The 18,232-nt window shown below is 43.2% G+C and overlaps 1 protein-coding gene across 1 annotated transcript in view; it reads left to right on the top strand.

The window, feature by feature from the left end:
• The window catches only part of TSPAN5 (tetraspanin 5), a 58,372-nt gene that overhangs the window by 28,640 nt on the left and 11,500 nt on the right, over positions 1-18,232 (top strand). The window contains exons 4-5 of the mRNA XM_008067000.2: positions 12,919-13,065; positions 17,825-17,995. Coding sequence (XP_008065191.1) covers positions 13,000-13,065; positions 17,825-17,995 — 237 coding nt within the window. The 5' untranslated portion in view covers positions 12,919-12,999. The remainder of the gene's footprint in view (positions 1-12,918; positions 13,066-17,824; positions 17,996-18,232) is intronic.

Genomic DNA, 18,232 nt, shown 5'->3' with positions numbered 1-18,232 from the left:
CTGCCTGTAATGGAAGTCTCCTCTCAGAACTCTCAAGTTAGCTGGGCTCGGTGGCTCAGCCTGTAATCCCGTGCCTAGGGAGGCTGAGGTGAGTGGATTGCCTGAGCCCGCGGGTTTGAGACCCGCCTGGACAACTTGGTGAGATCTCATCTTTACAATAAATCAAAAAATTAGCCGGGTGTGGTAGCGCGTGCCTGTAGTTCCAGCTACTTGGAAGGCTGAGGCGGAAGGATCACCGGAGCTCAGCAGGTCAAGGCTGTGGTGGCTGGGCATGCCACTGCACTCCAGTCTGGGCGACAGAGTGAGACTCCAACTCAAAAAAAAAAAAAAAAAAAAAAAAAGAACTCTCAAGTTGCTTCTGTCACAATCATACAAAAAACTCATTTGGAAAGAATTCTCCTATCTCCCCAGGAAGGACAATGAGAGACAGGAAGATTCAGTGACTCAGGCATTTCATAGCTATAGAAATCAAGTTTCCACAGCCAGAGGGAGGAAGTGGTTACCCAGATGACTTGAACAGAAAAATGGTTGCCTCGGCTTTGGAATTACTGTAAGGAGACGTTTTTGAGATGCTAAAAATACTTTCGTGAAGATTTCATTTTGATTGAAATATAGTAAGTTCATCTGCATCTCTCTTCCTCAGTGGTCCCAGTAATCTCTCCAAGTTCTCCGTGGTATCCACAGGTTGGAATTCAAATAGCGCTTAGTCAGTTCCTGGAAAATCACCACATGACCTGACATACTGTCATCCGCATGCTCAACAAATGCATGAAATATGTTGAAACAATTGTAATTTTTCTCAGTGTATATCCCATACAGAGGAGTTTCTCAAGGATGAGAATTTAGGTGGGGCAAAAAGTCAATGACTTTGTTGTTCACTCTTGTATATCACAGTCGTCCTCTCACTTTGAGGCACAAATCTAGGCCTCATTATCATACTGGGCTGGATAATAAAACCCCAAAGCCAACTTCACATTAAATGTTATCCCATACCTGGGTCCCATATGCCTTGGCCCTGAGGTGGGGAAGGGCATGTGGGCCTTCGCCCTTTGCTTCCTCCTGCTGGCCTCTACTGCACTCACCAGCTGCTCCTGCCCACTTCCTGCCTGGGCAGAAGCAGGGATGGGCTTTGCTCTCTGGGCCTGGCAGAAGTTAAAGGGGATGGTGTCTTAGTTTTTTTGAAGCTTCCCCACTGAGTCCCCTGTGCCTAGTGGTTTCCTTGAGTTGGATAGATACTTTGATTCTGGGTGACCGCCTGGCACCCCTGCTCAGACTTGGTCACCTTCCTCACCTAGCACGCATGCACCCCTGAGCTCTAAGTTCCCTTTTACTTCTGTAGGAAGCCCTGTCTAATAAGGTCCAGGATACTCCATATTGCCCTTTCTATGCTGCCCTCATATTTCCTCCTGGATATACTCATCTGGGAGCAAGGTCGGTCCTCCCTCAGAACAGCCTTTGCCTGCCCTCACCTTCCTCTGACACCAGGGCAGCCAGCTGGCCCTTCTTTCTCTAGATTTCCAAGGCAGGAGGCATCCCACAGCTGATAGTCTCCTTCCCAGGCAGAGTCAGGCCCTCATGACTGTGTCTGTCAACTGCAGGAAACCACTTCAAAGCTCTCCTTGGAAGTCCTCACAAGGTTTAGGGTAAGAAGGAAGCTGTCCCCAAACCTGAAGTGGTGTCACACAGCAAAGCTACCATTTTCCCCAGAAAAATCTCACTTCTCTCTCAGCCCTCCCACTTTCTGCAGGCCTGATTTCATTGAGGTGTGCAAGAGAAAGAAGTTATTTGCCACCATGGGCGGTGTTGATGTGTGGACAGCGAGAGCTTGTCTCTTAATCACTTTAGTTTTCAGACGGTGATCAGTGAAATCTGTGGCAAGAGTATTCAAGAGTATTCTAACATCATAGTGGGTTTTTTTTTTTTTTAAGCTGGAGTCTCACTCTGTCGCCCAGACTGGAGTGCAGTGGCCGCTCCCGGCCACCGCAGCCTCGACCTGCTGGGCTCCGGTGATCCTTCCGCCTCAGCCTTCCAAGTAGCTGGAACTACAGGCACGCGCTACCACACCCAGCTAATTTTTTGATTTATTGTAAAGATGAGGTCTTGCTGCCCAGATGGGTCTTGAACCCGCGGGCTCAGGCAATCCACTCACCTCAGCCTCCCAAAGGCGCGGGATTACAGGCTGAGCCACCGAGCCCGGCTGGTTTTTTTTTTTTTTAATTTTAGAAACACATATGGGACGTTATGTTGGAAGTAAGTCTTCTCTTGCCCACTGCTACCTGCTGTCTTCAAGCAGTAGAGCCTAATGTGTGGTGAAAACACCACTCTGAGGTCTGGCAGTCTGGGCTCAAATCTCTGCTCTGCCACTCCAGGACCTGGGTGCCCTGGGCAAGTTACTCTGTCTCTGGTCTGTTTAATAACATGGATAAGAATGCCTTCCTGGCCAGTGTCTTGTGAGGGTGACATAATCCAGGTGGCTCAGTACCCAGCCTACTGAGTCAGAGTCCAGTAGTGTGGCTCTTATGTTGCTGCTTTTGTTCAGGTTTTTGGCAGATGTCACCTGAATCACCACGGAGCCTGGCAGCTGCTTCCATAGCACCTACCGCTGCCTGTGCAGGCTTTCTAAGTGCAGATATGGCCTGGGCCTTCCTCTCTCAAAATACCTTCAAATACAGACCCAGCCTCACCCTGCCGGCCTCTTTGTCTTTTCCCACTACCTGTCACACTCACATGTGACCATCTCACTGGGCCAGGTCCTGTCACTTTGTTTCCACACTTGCTGATGTGACCGTCTGTCTCTCCCTCTGTGCACTCCCATAACACCCATGGCTAGTTCCTCTGCCCAGCACAATCTGTACTTACCTCTCTCCCCTCTAGACTCAACCCCGAGGATGTCGCTGCATCTTTTACTTGATTCCCATGACTAACACAATACCTGGCATCTCCTAGGAAGAGCCCCATGAAAGTATCTGCTTAGCAAATGAACAAATTGTGTATCTCTGAGGTCCCAGAATAGATGATCACTTGCCACGAGGCTAGACTTTACTTTTTTTTGCTTTAGTTTTGGGGCACCATGATCAGAGCCTGTCTTAGTCAGCTTGGGCTGCTGTAACAAACATATGATAGACTGGGTGACTTAAACAACAGGCATTTATTTCTCATGGTCTGGAGCCTGGGAAGTCCAAGATTAAGGCACTAGCAGATTCAGTTCCTGATGAAGGCTCTCTTCCTCGTCTGCAGACATTTTGCTGTGGCCTCACATGGCAGAGTGAGAGAGGGTGGGTGCTGGTCTCTCCTTCCTTCCTTCTTCCCTTCTTCCCTTCCTTCTCTTCCTTTTCTTCCTTCCCTTCCTTGTCTTTCTTTCTGTCTAGGTCTCCTGTGTTGCCCAGGCTGGACTACAGTGGCAATCAATGGCTCACTGCAGCCTCAAACTCCCAGGCTCAGGCAATCCTTCTGCTTCAGCCTCTGGAGTAGCTGCAACTACAGGCTCTCATCACCATGTCTGGCTAATTTTGTGTGTGTGTGTGTGTGTGTGTATGTGTAGACAAGTTCTCGCTGTGTTGCCTAGGCAAGTCTTGAACTCCTAGGCTCAAACAATCTTGCCTCGGCCTCTCAAAGTGCTAGGTCATCACACCCAGCCTCTTCTTTTTTTTTTTTTTTTTTTTTTAGTCTGAATCTCCTTTGTCACCCAGGCTGGAGTGTAATGGCGTGATCATTGCTCACTGATCCTTCTACCTCAGCCTATAGAGTAGCTGGGATTACAGGCACAGGCACGTGCCACTATGCCTGGTTAATTTTTTTTTCTTTTCTTTTTTTTTTAGCGATGAGGTCTTACTATGTTGCCTAGCCTGTTGCAAACTCCTGGACTCAACCAATCCTTCCACCTTGGTCTCCCAAAGTGCTGAGTTTACAGGTGTGAGCCACCCCTGGCCTGTTTCTTTTCTGATAAAAATCACTAATCCCATCATGAGGGTTCTACCCTCATGACCTCATCCAAGTCTAATCACCTTCCAAAGACCCCATCACCAAATACCATCACGTTAGGGCTTCGGGTATCAACATGTGAATTTGAAGAGACATAAACATTCAGTCCATAATAAATCCCCTATTAAATCTTTCAGCTTAATATCTTTCAGACTCGGCCTGGAATGTTTCTAGGTATGTCTCCCATGTTCTGCATGTACAAAAGAACATATCTGGGGAAGGGCTATAGGTGGCACTTTTGCATGTGGCTATTTCCGTGTTGATGCGGCAGTCACTCACACCAGTGCATGTAGGAACGCTGGTTTTCCTGCCTGTGAGTGGTACCAGCTGATGGAAATTGGAGCAGCTGGCCTCCCCAATAACTGCTTGATTGTGGGATTTTACAGAGATCTAAAAGATGACTGCCCCTCCTCCTCCTCCTCTCCTCAAAGGCAGGTCATGAACATTTCTTATCTGCAAAAAAGGATTACTTGAGTCTCACTGATGACCCTCTTTGACAAGAAAAAATGGGAAGGACCCACGGGCCTTTGAAGCAGCTGGTCTTCCTTTATGCTTGTGTCCCTTTGCCAGGCATGAGCTAAGCTACTCTTGCTCTCTTATGTCTCCCTGGACTGTTTAGATTCTGACAAGCTTTCTTCTCCTTCCCAGTTCTCTCTGTAGCTTCTGTAGTAGTTCCTTAGATAAATGGATGTTTTAGGTTTTGCAGAGTGCCTGAGCGCCACTGAGGAGTTTTTATAGGGGCAGGTTTCTCTGTGGCCTAGTGGTCCCTACTTGGTCTTCCCGTGGGCACTTCACATCTCTGATGCTCCAGGACCACCCCTCTCTGAGTAGCTGCATTTACTTTGAAATGTCCTATCCTGTCATCTTTTCTCTATAGGGAAATGCTCTTCTCCCTTTTATTCTGGGAAAGCTGCTCAGTTCCATCCTGATATGGCCTGGTTTGTGGAAGGGTGGGTAGATCAGGACCCAGTGTCATAAATCTCAGAGGGGTCCCTCTGACCTGGCTTTGGGCACACATTTCATGTGCCTGTCTCTATTTCTCATCCAGCAATTGGAAGGAATGTGCTTGTATATGCAAAAGCAGAAGCGTCCCAAACCTCAGGTTTTATTAATGCTATTTTTGTATTTCTTCTCTGTGTGGGTTGAGGAAAGAAACTAAAGCTTGCCAGGTGGCACACACAGGCTGCTCTGTGCTGGTGGTGAAAAAAATCCACAGACACCCCTGAAGTTTATTGGTCTGGAACCCTGCTGGAGCTTTGTTTGCCTTTTTGTTTCTGCCTGTACATAGAAACCTCTTTTAAGAAGAAACAGTGCCTCTAAGTATATTCCTTTATTGCAGAAGCATGGGGGAGAAGCCACTTACATTCCAGAGATGTCTGAGTGAATGAGGTGCTGATGGGGAGATGGAGATGGAGGGAAGGTTCGCTGATGGTTCGCATTTTTCCTGTGGCATACTATGTTCATCAAACCACCCAACAGCTAGATTGCACAGATAGAACGTGGTGAGGCTGCAGGAAGGTCACTCAGGAGTGGTGACCTATTACCATTCGGTGTCCCAGTATCTTTGCTCCTGGCCTCGTGCACCACTATCATGGCATCCCTGCTGCTGGTCGCTCCTATGTGCTTACTATGATGACAGCCTTCTCTCTGCAGTACCGCTTCTCTGCCCTTTCTGCTTCTGCCCACTCATGACTTCTGCCTCCTGGCTTTTGCTTTCTCATGACTTCCCCCTTCTGCCTCCTCTCTGTGTGTCTTTGATTATTTCCAGTTCCCCCTAAAAGATCTGGTTAGCAGATCTGTGACTGTCACCTGCATTAGCATGGGGTGTGGCTAGGGCTTTCCTTAGAGAGAAAGGGCAAGTTCCCAGAGCAAAGTAGATTCATCTCCAATGCAGTTGGGTGAGGTGTTCCTCCTAGGTGCTTCTACAAGGGGGACCCCCAAACAACCCAGGATGTATTTATACAAAATCATGTATTTATTCTTACATGTTCAAACTTCAGTCATCTTTACTCTCTGTTTGATGCAATACACCTATTGAGATGCTTTTCCACTGCTCAAAACAGTTTTTGAACTCATCAATTTGGATGCCTTTTAGTGCTTTTTTTTGTTTCACCTCTTCCACATTGGCAAAACATTGCCTTTGAGGACTTTTTTCATCTGCAGAAACAAAAAAAGGTCACTCAAAGTGAGATTGGGTGAATAGGGAGGGTAGGGCACAGGGGTCATGCCATTTTCGGTCAAAAACTGCTGAACAATCAGTGTGGTGTGGGCAAGTGTATTTATTGTCATGGTGGGAGAACCAGTTACCTATTTGCCACAACCTGGGACGTTTGCAATGCAAATTGTGATGCAATGTTGTCAAAACTTCCAGATTAAAACTTTGGTTGACAGATTGACCTGGAGTGAATAAATTCTGAGTGTACTACAAGAGGCCTGCCCTCCAAAAGATAATTCATTGGGGGGGGAGTCCCCCTCATATAATAGCATTTAGTCTTTCTGATGAGGCCAGGTACGGTGGCTCATGTCTGAATCCCAGCACTTTGGGAGGCCAAGGCGGGAGGATTCCTTGAGCCCAGGAGTTCGAGACCAGTGTAGGCAACATAGCAAGACCTCATCTCTGCAAAAAATAAAAACAAAAAAATTAGCCAGGCATGGTGAGCTGAGATCATGCCATAGCACTCCAGCTTGGGTGACAGAGTGAGACCCCAACTCAAAATAATAATAATAATAGTGATGATAATGGTGGTATTACATATTTATTGAATTATTCTGTGTCAGGCTCTTAACATCATATTTGGATTTACTTGGATTATTTCTATCATCTTCATAATAATCTTATGATATAGGGTACCATTTCAGAGATACAGAAATTGAGGCTTACACAGATGAGAGAACTTGCCTAAGATCACATATGTAGTAAGTAGTAAAACTGGGATTCAAGACAAGCTGCACTGTACTGTACTGTAGTGTCTTGTCTGTCTGCCTGCCCCACATCTAGCCCTTGTCCAGGCTTCCCTACTTTCTGTGTTTAGGGTCCCAGGAGAAGTTGTAGGTGAGCTTCTTGGCTTGAGTACTGTACAGAATGGTTTGAGCAGGAGGAAGTTGACTCTAGAATGCTCTCTTGGTCCTATTCTAGAGCAGGTTTTTCTAAGTGGGTGGAATATCAGAGTTTCCCTTGTACCATGGTGGATGCATGTGGATACATTTTTGCTTGTTAACTCTCTAAACTCTTCTAATGATATGGCCTCAGACACATACCACCAATATGTCTCTTTTTTTTTTTTTAGACACATCCTGTTCTCTTTGCTAAGTTCTGGGAGATGCTAATACCTAGTGAATAATGGAAATTCACTGCAGGATCATGTCTTAAAGACTCCAATTTGTTATTCCCAGAGTGAGTTATGGGCATAACTCCAAAATGTTATGCCCAAAAGCTAATTTGCAGAATGGCCAATTTGTTAAATATATTTGTTTCTTTCAGCTTTTTTAATTGACTGGTGTTCATTTTGTCTTTATAGCAGCATTCTATGTGATGGTCAATTTGTTTTTGCCGCTGCTGCTCCTGCAACAACAGCTGTAGGCTTCAGAGGCAAGAGAGGAGAAGACTGAGTATCCTCAGAAGAATATTGGCATAGGAGCATATAATTTGAATTTAAAGAATTCTCATGAATATATTCATTCATATCAGTTCTTATGTAATAAGAAAATATGTATATATAGGAATTCCTCCTGGACAATATTCTGAATCGATACTCTTTTGAATTGATACTCTTTTTTTTCTCTTCACCTACAGTCTTGGTCTCCAACTTTCTCTTATTCTGACTCTTTCTGCTGGTTGTTCAGAATCTCACTTTTCATGTCAACTAAAACAAATGGTTAAAGGAAATAAGTACATATGGCTAATTACTGTGCTTCTTACTCATTTATCCTCAGCCCAATGAGATTCAGCATCACAGGATGATATTTTCTGACACTATCTGCAAAGTCTAGTACCCTTGACATCTTCAACCCCTGGGCTTTGCCTGTAGGATTTGGTGGCAGAAGGATAAGAATTTACTATGGAATACAAGTGCCAAGCTCTGTGTGTGCACTTCTGGCATAAGCAGCAGTTCTGGTACAGAGGAGAGTCGCTAAATAACATTTGGTGTTTATTTTTTCCAGATGAGTTTGAGTTTTTAAAAGTTGGTATTTAAACTCAAAGGCCAAACATTCAAGTTTACATGGAGGATTGGAGCTTAAACCTTGTTACATATTACTTGTCAGTAACATAGACAATGCACCTAAAAGTTCCATCCAGAATGGCTCATTTCTGGATGAAATGATGATGAATTGATAGTAAGTTAACATGAATGGAGATTTTACACTGGTTTAATTGCTATGATGACTTGAAATATTAGCCATTTTGGTAAAGTGACTTTTTTTCCTTTTCTTTTTCATTTTTGTTGATTTTTTTAAGTGACCATTTAAAATTCAGCCCAACCCTCTACCACTTGTCTGCTTCCTGTCCCCACAACACATTTGTTTTCCCAGCATGCAATGTGAACTTTTGCTTTGGCCACGTATGTGTGTGTGTGTGTGTGTGTGTGTGTGTGTGTGTGTGTGTGTGTACACATGCATGGAGTACTGAAGCACAGTTTATTCAAAGCTGTTATGTTGTGCAGGACTCCTCAGATGCAAACGAAGACCCAGAAAGAACTAGCAGAAGCAATCCAGGGGTATACGCTAAGCCTCTTAGAGTGACACAGAACTCAGGCAGGCTCTAAGAATCAGGCATTTCGACCGCAGACTGAATTTTTCTCTCTCAACTCTTGCTTGTTTCTTCCTGAGTGCTGATGTTCTATTTCTCACTGCAGAATGACTTTCTCTGCATGGTCAAAAACATGACACACTTCTCAAGGCTCCAGAGTGTGGCATTTTAGAGTTTTAGCCACCAGATAGAGAGGCCTGTTCTAAATCCTGGTAACCCCAGGAGCAAATCCAGGCGTCTCTGCTCTCACTGGAGCAGTGGAATTGTGTGTGTGTGTAGCAGCTCTGAGAGGGTCATGGAGTGGACTGGCAGGAGAAGGAAACCTTACAAAGAGGAGGATGAAGTGCCGTTCCCAGAAGAAGAAGGTGGTCCCTGCAGGTTCCCAGAAGACTAGGTGTGTGCTGGTCTTGTTCTTGTGCATTCCTGAGGATTTACTGCGAATCTGAGGGCCTATTTTAAATCACTTGGCGGGCTTAACTGTGATCTTAGATTTTTGTTTTTCCTTCCAGCTTCTTGTCAACTGCCAGCTTTAATTATAATGATCTGTCAGCAGGCATGTCCTAGCGCTTCTTCTTCATTTGTCAAATTGATCTTAACGAAATTAAAAAGTCCGGTGAGAGAATCCTTCTTTAGGACAGCAGAAGGCTGAACAGTCAGCTCCCCAGCATTTTTGTAAACCGGAATCATTGTTGCCAAGATTAGGTTCAGCTGCTCTTTAATCTCTCTGTGGAGTCAGAAGCAGTACAACTGCTGCTCTGCAGGGAGTATCTGGAAACTCTACACAGATGGAAGAGTACATCCTTTTTGTCCTTCTCCATCTAGGTGAGTAAGCATAATCCCAAAGGGAGAAAAACTGGTCTTTGGACATTGACTTCCACGTTCACTTCTTGTGTTTCAAGATTTGCATGAGTGATTCTAGTTAGTAATATAGTCTTTAAAAAGTGCTGAGGATGGATGTAAAGTGTTCTCACCACAAAAATGATAACGAATTAATCACAATAGCACAAGAGAGAGATCGGCAGTTGTGGGACATAGAGGGAGGAAGGGGGGCGAGTATGTGACAACACAAAGGGTATCTGCTCCTAAACCCAGAGAACTAAGTGAGAACCAGTTAGAGGCCCGACCTTTATCTGCACATCCATTACTTATGAACTCAATCCTGACTTGTACCCCATATCTTTAGGATAAAATAAAGTTAAAAACAAATGATAAGGATGGAGATAATGCACATGTTAATTAGCTAGATTTAGTCATTCCACAATGTATTATATATAAAATTTAAAACATCATGTTATCCATGGCAAACATACAATCTTATCTGTCAGTTTTAAAAAATAAAATAATTTAAGATAAATAAAATAAAGGATGTGTTCTTTCTACCCAGAAAAAACAAAAACCAAAAAATGTTTGAGTTACTTTTCAATGGAAAATTGCCTGGGTACATTTGGAATTTATTAAAAATAAAGTTCTTGGTAGTCTTCCCTACACCTTGCAGAATACTAGTTTCCCCTAGCTCTCAGTATTATCTGTCTCCAGTTCCATCTTTGCTGGAATTTAGGATCAAATGAGTAGAATCTGCAGTCTAGCTAAGCCCCCAAATGACTGTTGTTGCCGTGGAAACAGTTGAAGGCCTCTCAATTAAAACTGCCTCTGCAGGCCAGGCAGAATAAGTATGAAAATGAGTTTGTCTGAGAAGTCAATTCTCATCCTTCTAATTAAATCCAGAGAGTGTAGATGATCCAGGAACCTCCTGACAGTTGGGATCATACATTTTTTGTCTTTTGGGGAGAACTTATCTTGATATTTCAGGCCCAGGTATATGTTTGTTTGCTTATTGCTTGCTTTGCTGAGTTGCCCAGATAATTGTCTTTGTTATCCACTGAGCTCTTTGTGTATAACCATGGATCATAGAAGAGTGTTTGGGAACAATCTGATCTTTGCACAGACTTGTTTGTGAGTCACAAATAAAAAGCCCATTAAAAAATGGGTGAAATCATAGAATAGTCTTCAAGTTGGAAGGAGCCAAAAGGTCATTAAGTCCCAATCTCCTATCCGGTTTGAGAATCCTTCATAGAGCATTGTTGACAAAGGTCCACAGCATCCATGCCCTGGACTGGTGAAGCTCATATTTCTTAGGGCAGCCTCTTAGTTTCATTGAAGAGACCTGGTAGTATAAGAAATGCCTCTTTATAATGGAACTGACATCAGTCTATCAATTCTACCTACCTCTTCTTTCTGGTACCAAGAAAACTGGGTCTACTTCTTTCCCCATAATTAAATTAACTTTTTAAATGTTAAGAATGTTTTCAGCTACCTCTAAAGTCCTGTTTCTTTTTCCTTGGTTGAAGAGGTCTAAAACATGAAGATTTCAAGTGTTATAAGCTGTGGGTTAAGGGCATTCTGGGGGCAGGGGACCACGTAGGCTGGTTTCCTTCCAGCTGTGGCCTCCACCACTTCTGCTTGAGTTTCTTTTGATTTCTCCGGCAAGTTTTTTCTCAGCATCGTTTGTATAGATGGGGAATTCGTTTCAGTATTTCTGTGTTTTCCTTCAAACCTTTTTCCCCCTGGAATGAGTATTCATAGTTCAGAGCTTGGAAACCTTAGAAACACAACATTGGATCAAACCATTGGTCTGTGCAGTCTTATGAAGGGTGTGGTTGCCTTCTGTGATGATACTTCAGAAGTTAGTGAGTACACCCTCATTCCTAACTGCTTTAATAACCTTTCAACCTTTCATCTGTGAGTTTATTTAAATCCTTGACCTTTTAAATTAGAGTTAAGTTTTGCTTTTTAAGAGTCCTTTAACTATTCCTTCATGTGTGTTCTGTTATTAATACCCTATTAAAGTTCTTACGTTGATGTCCTCCTAAAGAAATAATCAGAAAAACCTAGCAAACAAAATGCTCCTCTCCAAAATCTTCCTACAACCTTGAAATGAAGTAAAAGTTAAAACTCCTAAACTCAGATGGTGATTAGTGCTGACGGGGAAGCAAGTACATGGTCCCTGCGTGGCAGGGAGAGTGTACTAAAATAGACAGTCTGTTCTGGTTCCAAAAAATCAATAGTTGTATCACCTTCAGCCACTCACCAAACTGTTTAGAGTTCCATTTTCCTCAAGTGTAAAATTTGATGAATGCTGCCTGTTCTCCCAGGTTGTAGGGAATGCTTTGAAACAAGCTGTTTAATATTAAGACTTTATAGCAATTGATACCATGATACTCTGAGGGTGTTCTGGTTTGAGAGTTCAAGACAAATTTAGTAAGGTAAGAAAATAAAATATTGGTGATATTGGGTATTTAAGACTCACATACATCCACAGTTTCCAAATAATTTTATACTTTCTAGTATTCATTCTGGGTAGTATTTGATGTGGTATCATCCCACTCGTAGGGGAGAAAGGATTTCAGTAAATAAAATAAGTGGCATTGTTTGTGGATAAATGAAATTAATCTGGATTCCTTTAGTAGCCTTGGGGCAGAAAAATAAGAGTTCAGCATGAGGGGGGTCATCTTTGATTTTTAAATCATTTAAATCCCAACTCTTAAAGCAGTAGGATACGCTGACAACTAGATGGAGAGCAGTCATCAGCACAGACAAGTGGGGACTGAGGTGCTGAGCCTAGGGGCGTCTCCCAGGAAGCTCAGGAGTGGATCCTGAGATGCCATTTTTCCATGAAACTTGTAGGTACGTGTGACTGAGACTGGCTGTTGTGTTGTTTTCAGCTTACAGCTCAAGCCCTATTTCCTGAGAAATGGCAAGTGCTTTGAAGTAGTCATTATCTAAAATCTACATGGCCAGGGGCTTAAAGATGACCCCCTCTTTCTGGATGTCAAAGGGTGTATTTTTTATATACCTGTTTTTTACTCAAGACCATACTAAGGACATTGAAAGCCAAGGTAACATCCACATCTTCTCCATACAGGATCTGATGATAGTTTCTTGGGGCCATTTTTTCCCGATGTATAGTTTTTACAAAGATATGAACACATTTAGACCTTGGAAAGAAAGCAGCGTTTTTTGTGCGTGCGTGTGTGTGTGTGGAGGTATTTCTTGAATATGAGTCATCCCTGATCATCAGATGTCCTCTGAAGTTTTTCTTTGGGGGGGTGAAAGACAAGTACAATCATCCTTACACGTTGGATAACTGACCCCCATCCTGGTGCCTTGTTGTGTGTTCTTTCCACTCCTAGGGAGTTTTGTCCAACATCTCTTCCATCACCGATCTCGGCGGCTTCGACCCAGTTTGGCTCTTCCTTGTGGTGGGAGGAGTGATGTTCATTTTGGGATTTGCAGGGTGCATTGGAGCACTGCGGGAAAACACTTTCCTCCTCAAGTTTGTAAGTATCCCTCTCTCTGCTCTCAGATTGAGAGTCAAGCTTCTGTCTTCCACCAGGAGCACACCCTGTCTATGGGCAAGATGGTGAGCTGTACCAAAAGCAGTGGCAAAAACTGGGGATCCAGGTCATGATTTTGTTATGGGAGAACTCTCTAGATCCTGCACCCAACCCCTGTCATGCCACCTTCATAATATAAGTACATCCCCCACCCATGCCATCCATGGAGGTTTTATACATAAATTATCACAAATTTGCATTCCAATCCCTCAGATGCCCTCAAGACTAAGGTAGGTATATATATTTTCCTTCTTTTAAGTGATTTCCCCCTTTTATGTACACGGTAAGTAGAGAACCATGCAGGTGATTGACTTAGAGAAAGCAGGCATTAAGCACAATGACTGAGGCCTGTACCGAATGAATCCTTTAAGTAGTAGGTTTTGGTAAATATGGAGAAACAGTAAAAGGTAAGTCTCCTTTGTACTCAGCCAGTACAGACTTTTCTGTGTATGACTAACTTTTTAGATCTTTTATAGGGTGTTTGGTGTGATCACTGTTATCAAGAATGTTTGCAAAGGAGGGATTTCACCAGGGGGTATATCAGTATTAAAAGTAAAAGTAGCAAATGAAAGGTGAAAGCCTTTGCTTTGGGGACTTCTCTCAAAGGAGAACAGAACAGACTTACATAGCTGTATCTTAAACAGGTTTAGTGGCCAGTTACAGTAGCTCATGCCTGTAATCCCAACACTTTAGGAAGCCAAGGTGAGGGGATTGATTGAATCCAGGAGTTTGAGATCAGCCTGGACAACATTGCAAGACAGCATCTCTACAATAAACCAAAAAATTAGTTGGGCATGGTGGAGTACACCTGTAGTCCCAGCAACTTGGGAGGCTGAGGTGGGAGGATCACCTGAGCCCAAAAGGTTGAGGCTGCAGTGAACTGTGATCATGCCACTGCACTCCAGCTCCGGCAACAGATTGAGACTGCAACTCAGATAGATAGGTAGGTAGGTAGATTGATTGTTTTCATGAGCATAGCCGAATGTGCCTGTCAGTGTGGAGCTTAGCTTTCCTGTGAGTGTCTGAATTGTAGCCCTGTATACAAAATGTCCACTTCCCTTTTCAAGAACAGAGAAAGGGTCAAAAGGATCCACCTTTGTGTGGTGAGAGAGGATGGTAGAGATTTCTAGAGAACAGTTTTAGTGCGATATTACCTGTTACTAAACTCATCCCCAACCTTCGTGGATACCACTCATCCAGGACGTTTCCATTGGAAACAAGAGCACGTCCTTGAACGAGTACAAGAGCCATGAGGTGTGTAAGAACCATGAGGTTCCCAGCACTCTGCTACTCTCTGACATCTTTCCTTGAACATCCATCCCTAAGAAGAAGGAATTCACCCTGGGCATCCCATTTCAAATTTGGACAGCTCTGACTCAGAGAAGGTCTTGGAGGCTGTTTAACCTAAAAGTCCATGTGACTCATGCTAACAAGGAAAGCCAGGGAGGACTGATCTTCTGTATGATTTAATGAGCCTCTGGATCTCTGTTTTGCATCCATACAGTAATCATGGCCAGTTTCCTAAGACTCTGTCTGCCTTAGCTTTCAGATCCTTCCTTTTCTTTTCTTTTTTATTTTTATTTACTTTTTTAAAGAGACGAGGTCTTCTTCTGTCACCTAGGCTAGAGTGCACTGCTGCCTTTCATAGCTCACTGCAGACCTCTCCTTTTCTACACACAGACACACACACACACACACACACACACACACACACTCTCACACATACACGCTTCATTCTTCACCTAGTCAAAGACCTCTGGAGCTCCTGGGAGAGCTCTGTCCCTGATTGTGACTAGTCAGCCTGCCAGTCTTCTTGGCATGAAGCATCTCAATGCTGAGCTTACTGCACCCAGCACTGCTGTTACCTGATTGGGCCCTAGGTCATATCCCTATGTTCCCACTACCAGTTTAAGCCTTCATATCCCCAAATGTGGGATTCCCTTTAATATGATTTATTTCCTATGCAATGGTAGTCCTTGAATATTGTTATTATTTTTTATAATTGAAGATTCCAGTATTAACTGAACAAGCAGACATATATACATGTCTCCAAATCAGCACCTTAATTTATAAAATTCTATGTTGGAAATGAAGAACATGGTGTTGTTTCTTGTTTTTGTTTTTTAAGTCTTGGAGAATATCTGAGTGACCTCTCCCTCCATTTAATACAAACAATAAAAATTGATCTGGAATAAGCTTTGAACAGGAGGTATGAGATAAGTAGTAAGTAAATGTCAACATGACTCCAAATAGCCTCAAAGATCTGATGCCATAAAACTAGGAGAGATGCTGAGGGAAAGAAAATCCAGGCACCTAGGATACTGTGAAATAGAAACGGAGCTTCGTGGTTGATAGTGACACTGGGATGGCACCTGTGAGTCAGTCTCTGTACCTTTGGAAATAGGGGAAGGTACCTCAACAGGGCCCGGGGCATGTAGGTTTCTGCCAAATATTTTATGTGAATTGAATTTGGACTCAATGTTTGATAATGTATATTATGTACTATGATGAGAAAATGTGCCAGGGAATGGAAAATGAACTTACCTAACCTTTATGGAGGTAAAACCAAAAATCTGCTTAAAATCGTTCCCTGACTTCTGTCTTGGTGACTTCTGTGTGTGCTCTAGCGTGTTGACTACAGTGTTATCATTTCTATGATGTGAGAACTGACATTTGCATGTTTGGGGTTGTGCTTAATGAAGGGTAGGGAGTGGTTGGTACAGTGTGGTAGGCATCCAGTACAAGTGTCGTGTCCTTTTTTTCTAGATTGAGGAAAACTTAACTTGAAATTATTGGCAGTGGCTCATGCCTGTAATCCCAGCACTTTAGAAGGCCGAGGCGAGAGGATTGCTTGAGTCCAGGGGTTCGAGACAGGCCTGGGCAACATGGCAAGACCTCATCTCTACAATAAATAAAAAAATTAGCTGGGCATGGTGGCGGGTGCCTGTAGTTCCAGCTATTTGGGAGGCTGAGGTGGAAGGATCACCTGAGCCCAGCAAATCAAGCTGTGATTGTGCCACTGCACTCTGGGTGACAGAGTGAGACTCTGATTCAAAATAACTAACTAAATTACTGGTACCACTGATGATAATTAAGAACTACCTAAATTCTATTTCTAGTGAACCCATCAAGGACAAACAACCAGAAACTCTATGGAAACCTGAAGGGCTGATCTGGAGTGTCTAGAATTGGGGTCTAAACCTTGGGGGTCCAAGACTTTACCGATACTTCTTTCCTCCTTCCACCTCTTCTCCCCTGTCCACCCTTGAAGAGTGGCCCTGGAACCCTAGACACACACTGTCAGATTCACTGACTTCTAATGTGTATTAGCCCCACCCACTGCCCTCTCTTCCCTTCCCTCGATCACATAAGCTGTGAGGTCTTTGGAGGCAGGGTCATTTTTGCTTCTGCAAAACTTACCTACCACAGGGCCGGACCCATTGCGAATCATTCAGTAGATGTTTGCTGAATGAATAAACTTTTTTTCTGGTTTTTTTTTTTTTTTTTTAATGAGTAGCTGTGTCACTTTCTTTGCGCCCCTCTCCAATATATCTCTCTTTCAACTGGCTGCCCCATGTCTGCTTGGTGAATATAGGAGCCCCCTCTGCCTCCTCAGCCACTCCCTGTTCTTTAACCCGATCAGGTCCCCTACCTGGCAGGCGTGGCCCCAGTGCCACCTTCTCTGCCATCTTCAGCAGAAGAGCTTGCCTGCAGTGTACGCTCTGGTCCTTCATGACCCGTTTCTCATCATCTGTTTTAGCAACAGAGTTTGGAAAGGGTAAGAATGGGGGCGGGAGGGCAGGAGGTGGAAAGAACTGTGGGCGTGAATAGGAAGTTGATATGACTAACTGAGACTCTTCTGAGTCTTCTAGATGGAAGGGAAATTTCTGCAGTTACAGGCAATGACCGCATTGCCTTATGGTCTCGAGCCCTCCTTTTAAAACCGTTGTTTACATTAGGCAGAAGTCTCCATTTGGCTGCGTTTTGTTGTTATTTAAGATGTTTCCTAGGCTTGGGCTTCCCAGAGGAAGATGACTGCAGCTAACATCCCTGAGAAAGCTGTCAACCCAGGGGTTTTGTTTTTTTTATGATGGTAAATTATTTTCATGTCACAGTTACTGCCTCCCCCACCACTTCCTCTTTGACCTCTTCATCTAAGATGAACACATCTGTTATTTTACCCCATACAGCAAGTGCAAAGGGGAATTACAATGGTGTGTCTGAATCTATAAAAGGAATATATTACATGCAGAATCAAGGCCACAGTAACAAATGACAGGCGATCTTAAAATATTGGAATAATCTATCTTTCAAGTTACAAAAGCTTACTAAAGGTACGGGCAGGTCATTGTTCAAGAGTCTAACAGTACATTAATCATGAGAAATTCATTAGGCCTTAAAGTGGGTCTAATGAGAAATTCCTATTATCTGTGTTTGCTTATGGGCTTTGTTGGTTAATTTCCAAATGGAACACTAGAGACCCTAAAATGTGATTATGAAATGATTTTTAATTTTTAAAAATTCTTTCTTTCTTGGAGTGTAATATTCGATTAATGAATCTTAAGAAACGGAAGATTATCTGCTTTGGAGATGTATCACAATTGGATGTAATTACAGGTCTTTTTAGAGAGGAACCATTGAACTATATATGATCAAAATAGCCCTTCTAACTGTTCTCTGTGTTATGTTTCTTTTGTCTTAGTTTTCTGTGTTCCTCGGAATTATTTTCTTCCTGGAGCTCACTGCCGGAGTTCTGGCATTCGTTTTCAAAGACTGGATCAAAGACCAGCTGTATTTCTTTATAAACAACAACATCAGAGCATACAGGGATGACATTGATTTGCAAAACCTCATAGACTTCACCCAGGAATATGTAAGTGTAAACTGATTTGTTTTCAAGGTGAAAGTTCTCAGAAAGATGGCCTCAGTGAATACTACTCCTGCATCTGCCATTGTATGAGCAAAATGATTATAATCACAGTTGTCCTTTTCTCTGGCATTTGAAGAACATTGTTTTCCTCAAGTTTAAAGTTTTATTTGGTTTTTAGATATTCTTTCCTTCCTTCCTTCCTTCCTTCCTTCCTTCCTTCCTTCCTTCCTTCCTTCCTGA

This window comes from Carlito syrichta, unplaced genomic scaffold (genome assembly GCF_000164805.1).
Source record: "Carlito syrichta isolate Samal-C Ts95f unplaced genomic scaffold, Tarsius_syrichta-2.0.1 Scaffold309239, whole genome shotgun sequence".
Lineage (NCBI taxonomy): Eukaryota > Metazoa > Chordata > Mammalia > Primates > Tarsiidae > Carlito > Carlito syrichta.
The sequence above is the reverse complement of the archived record's forward strand: the minus strand, read 5'-3'. Positions and strand labels throughout refer to the sequence as shown.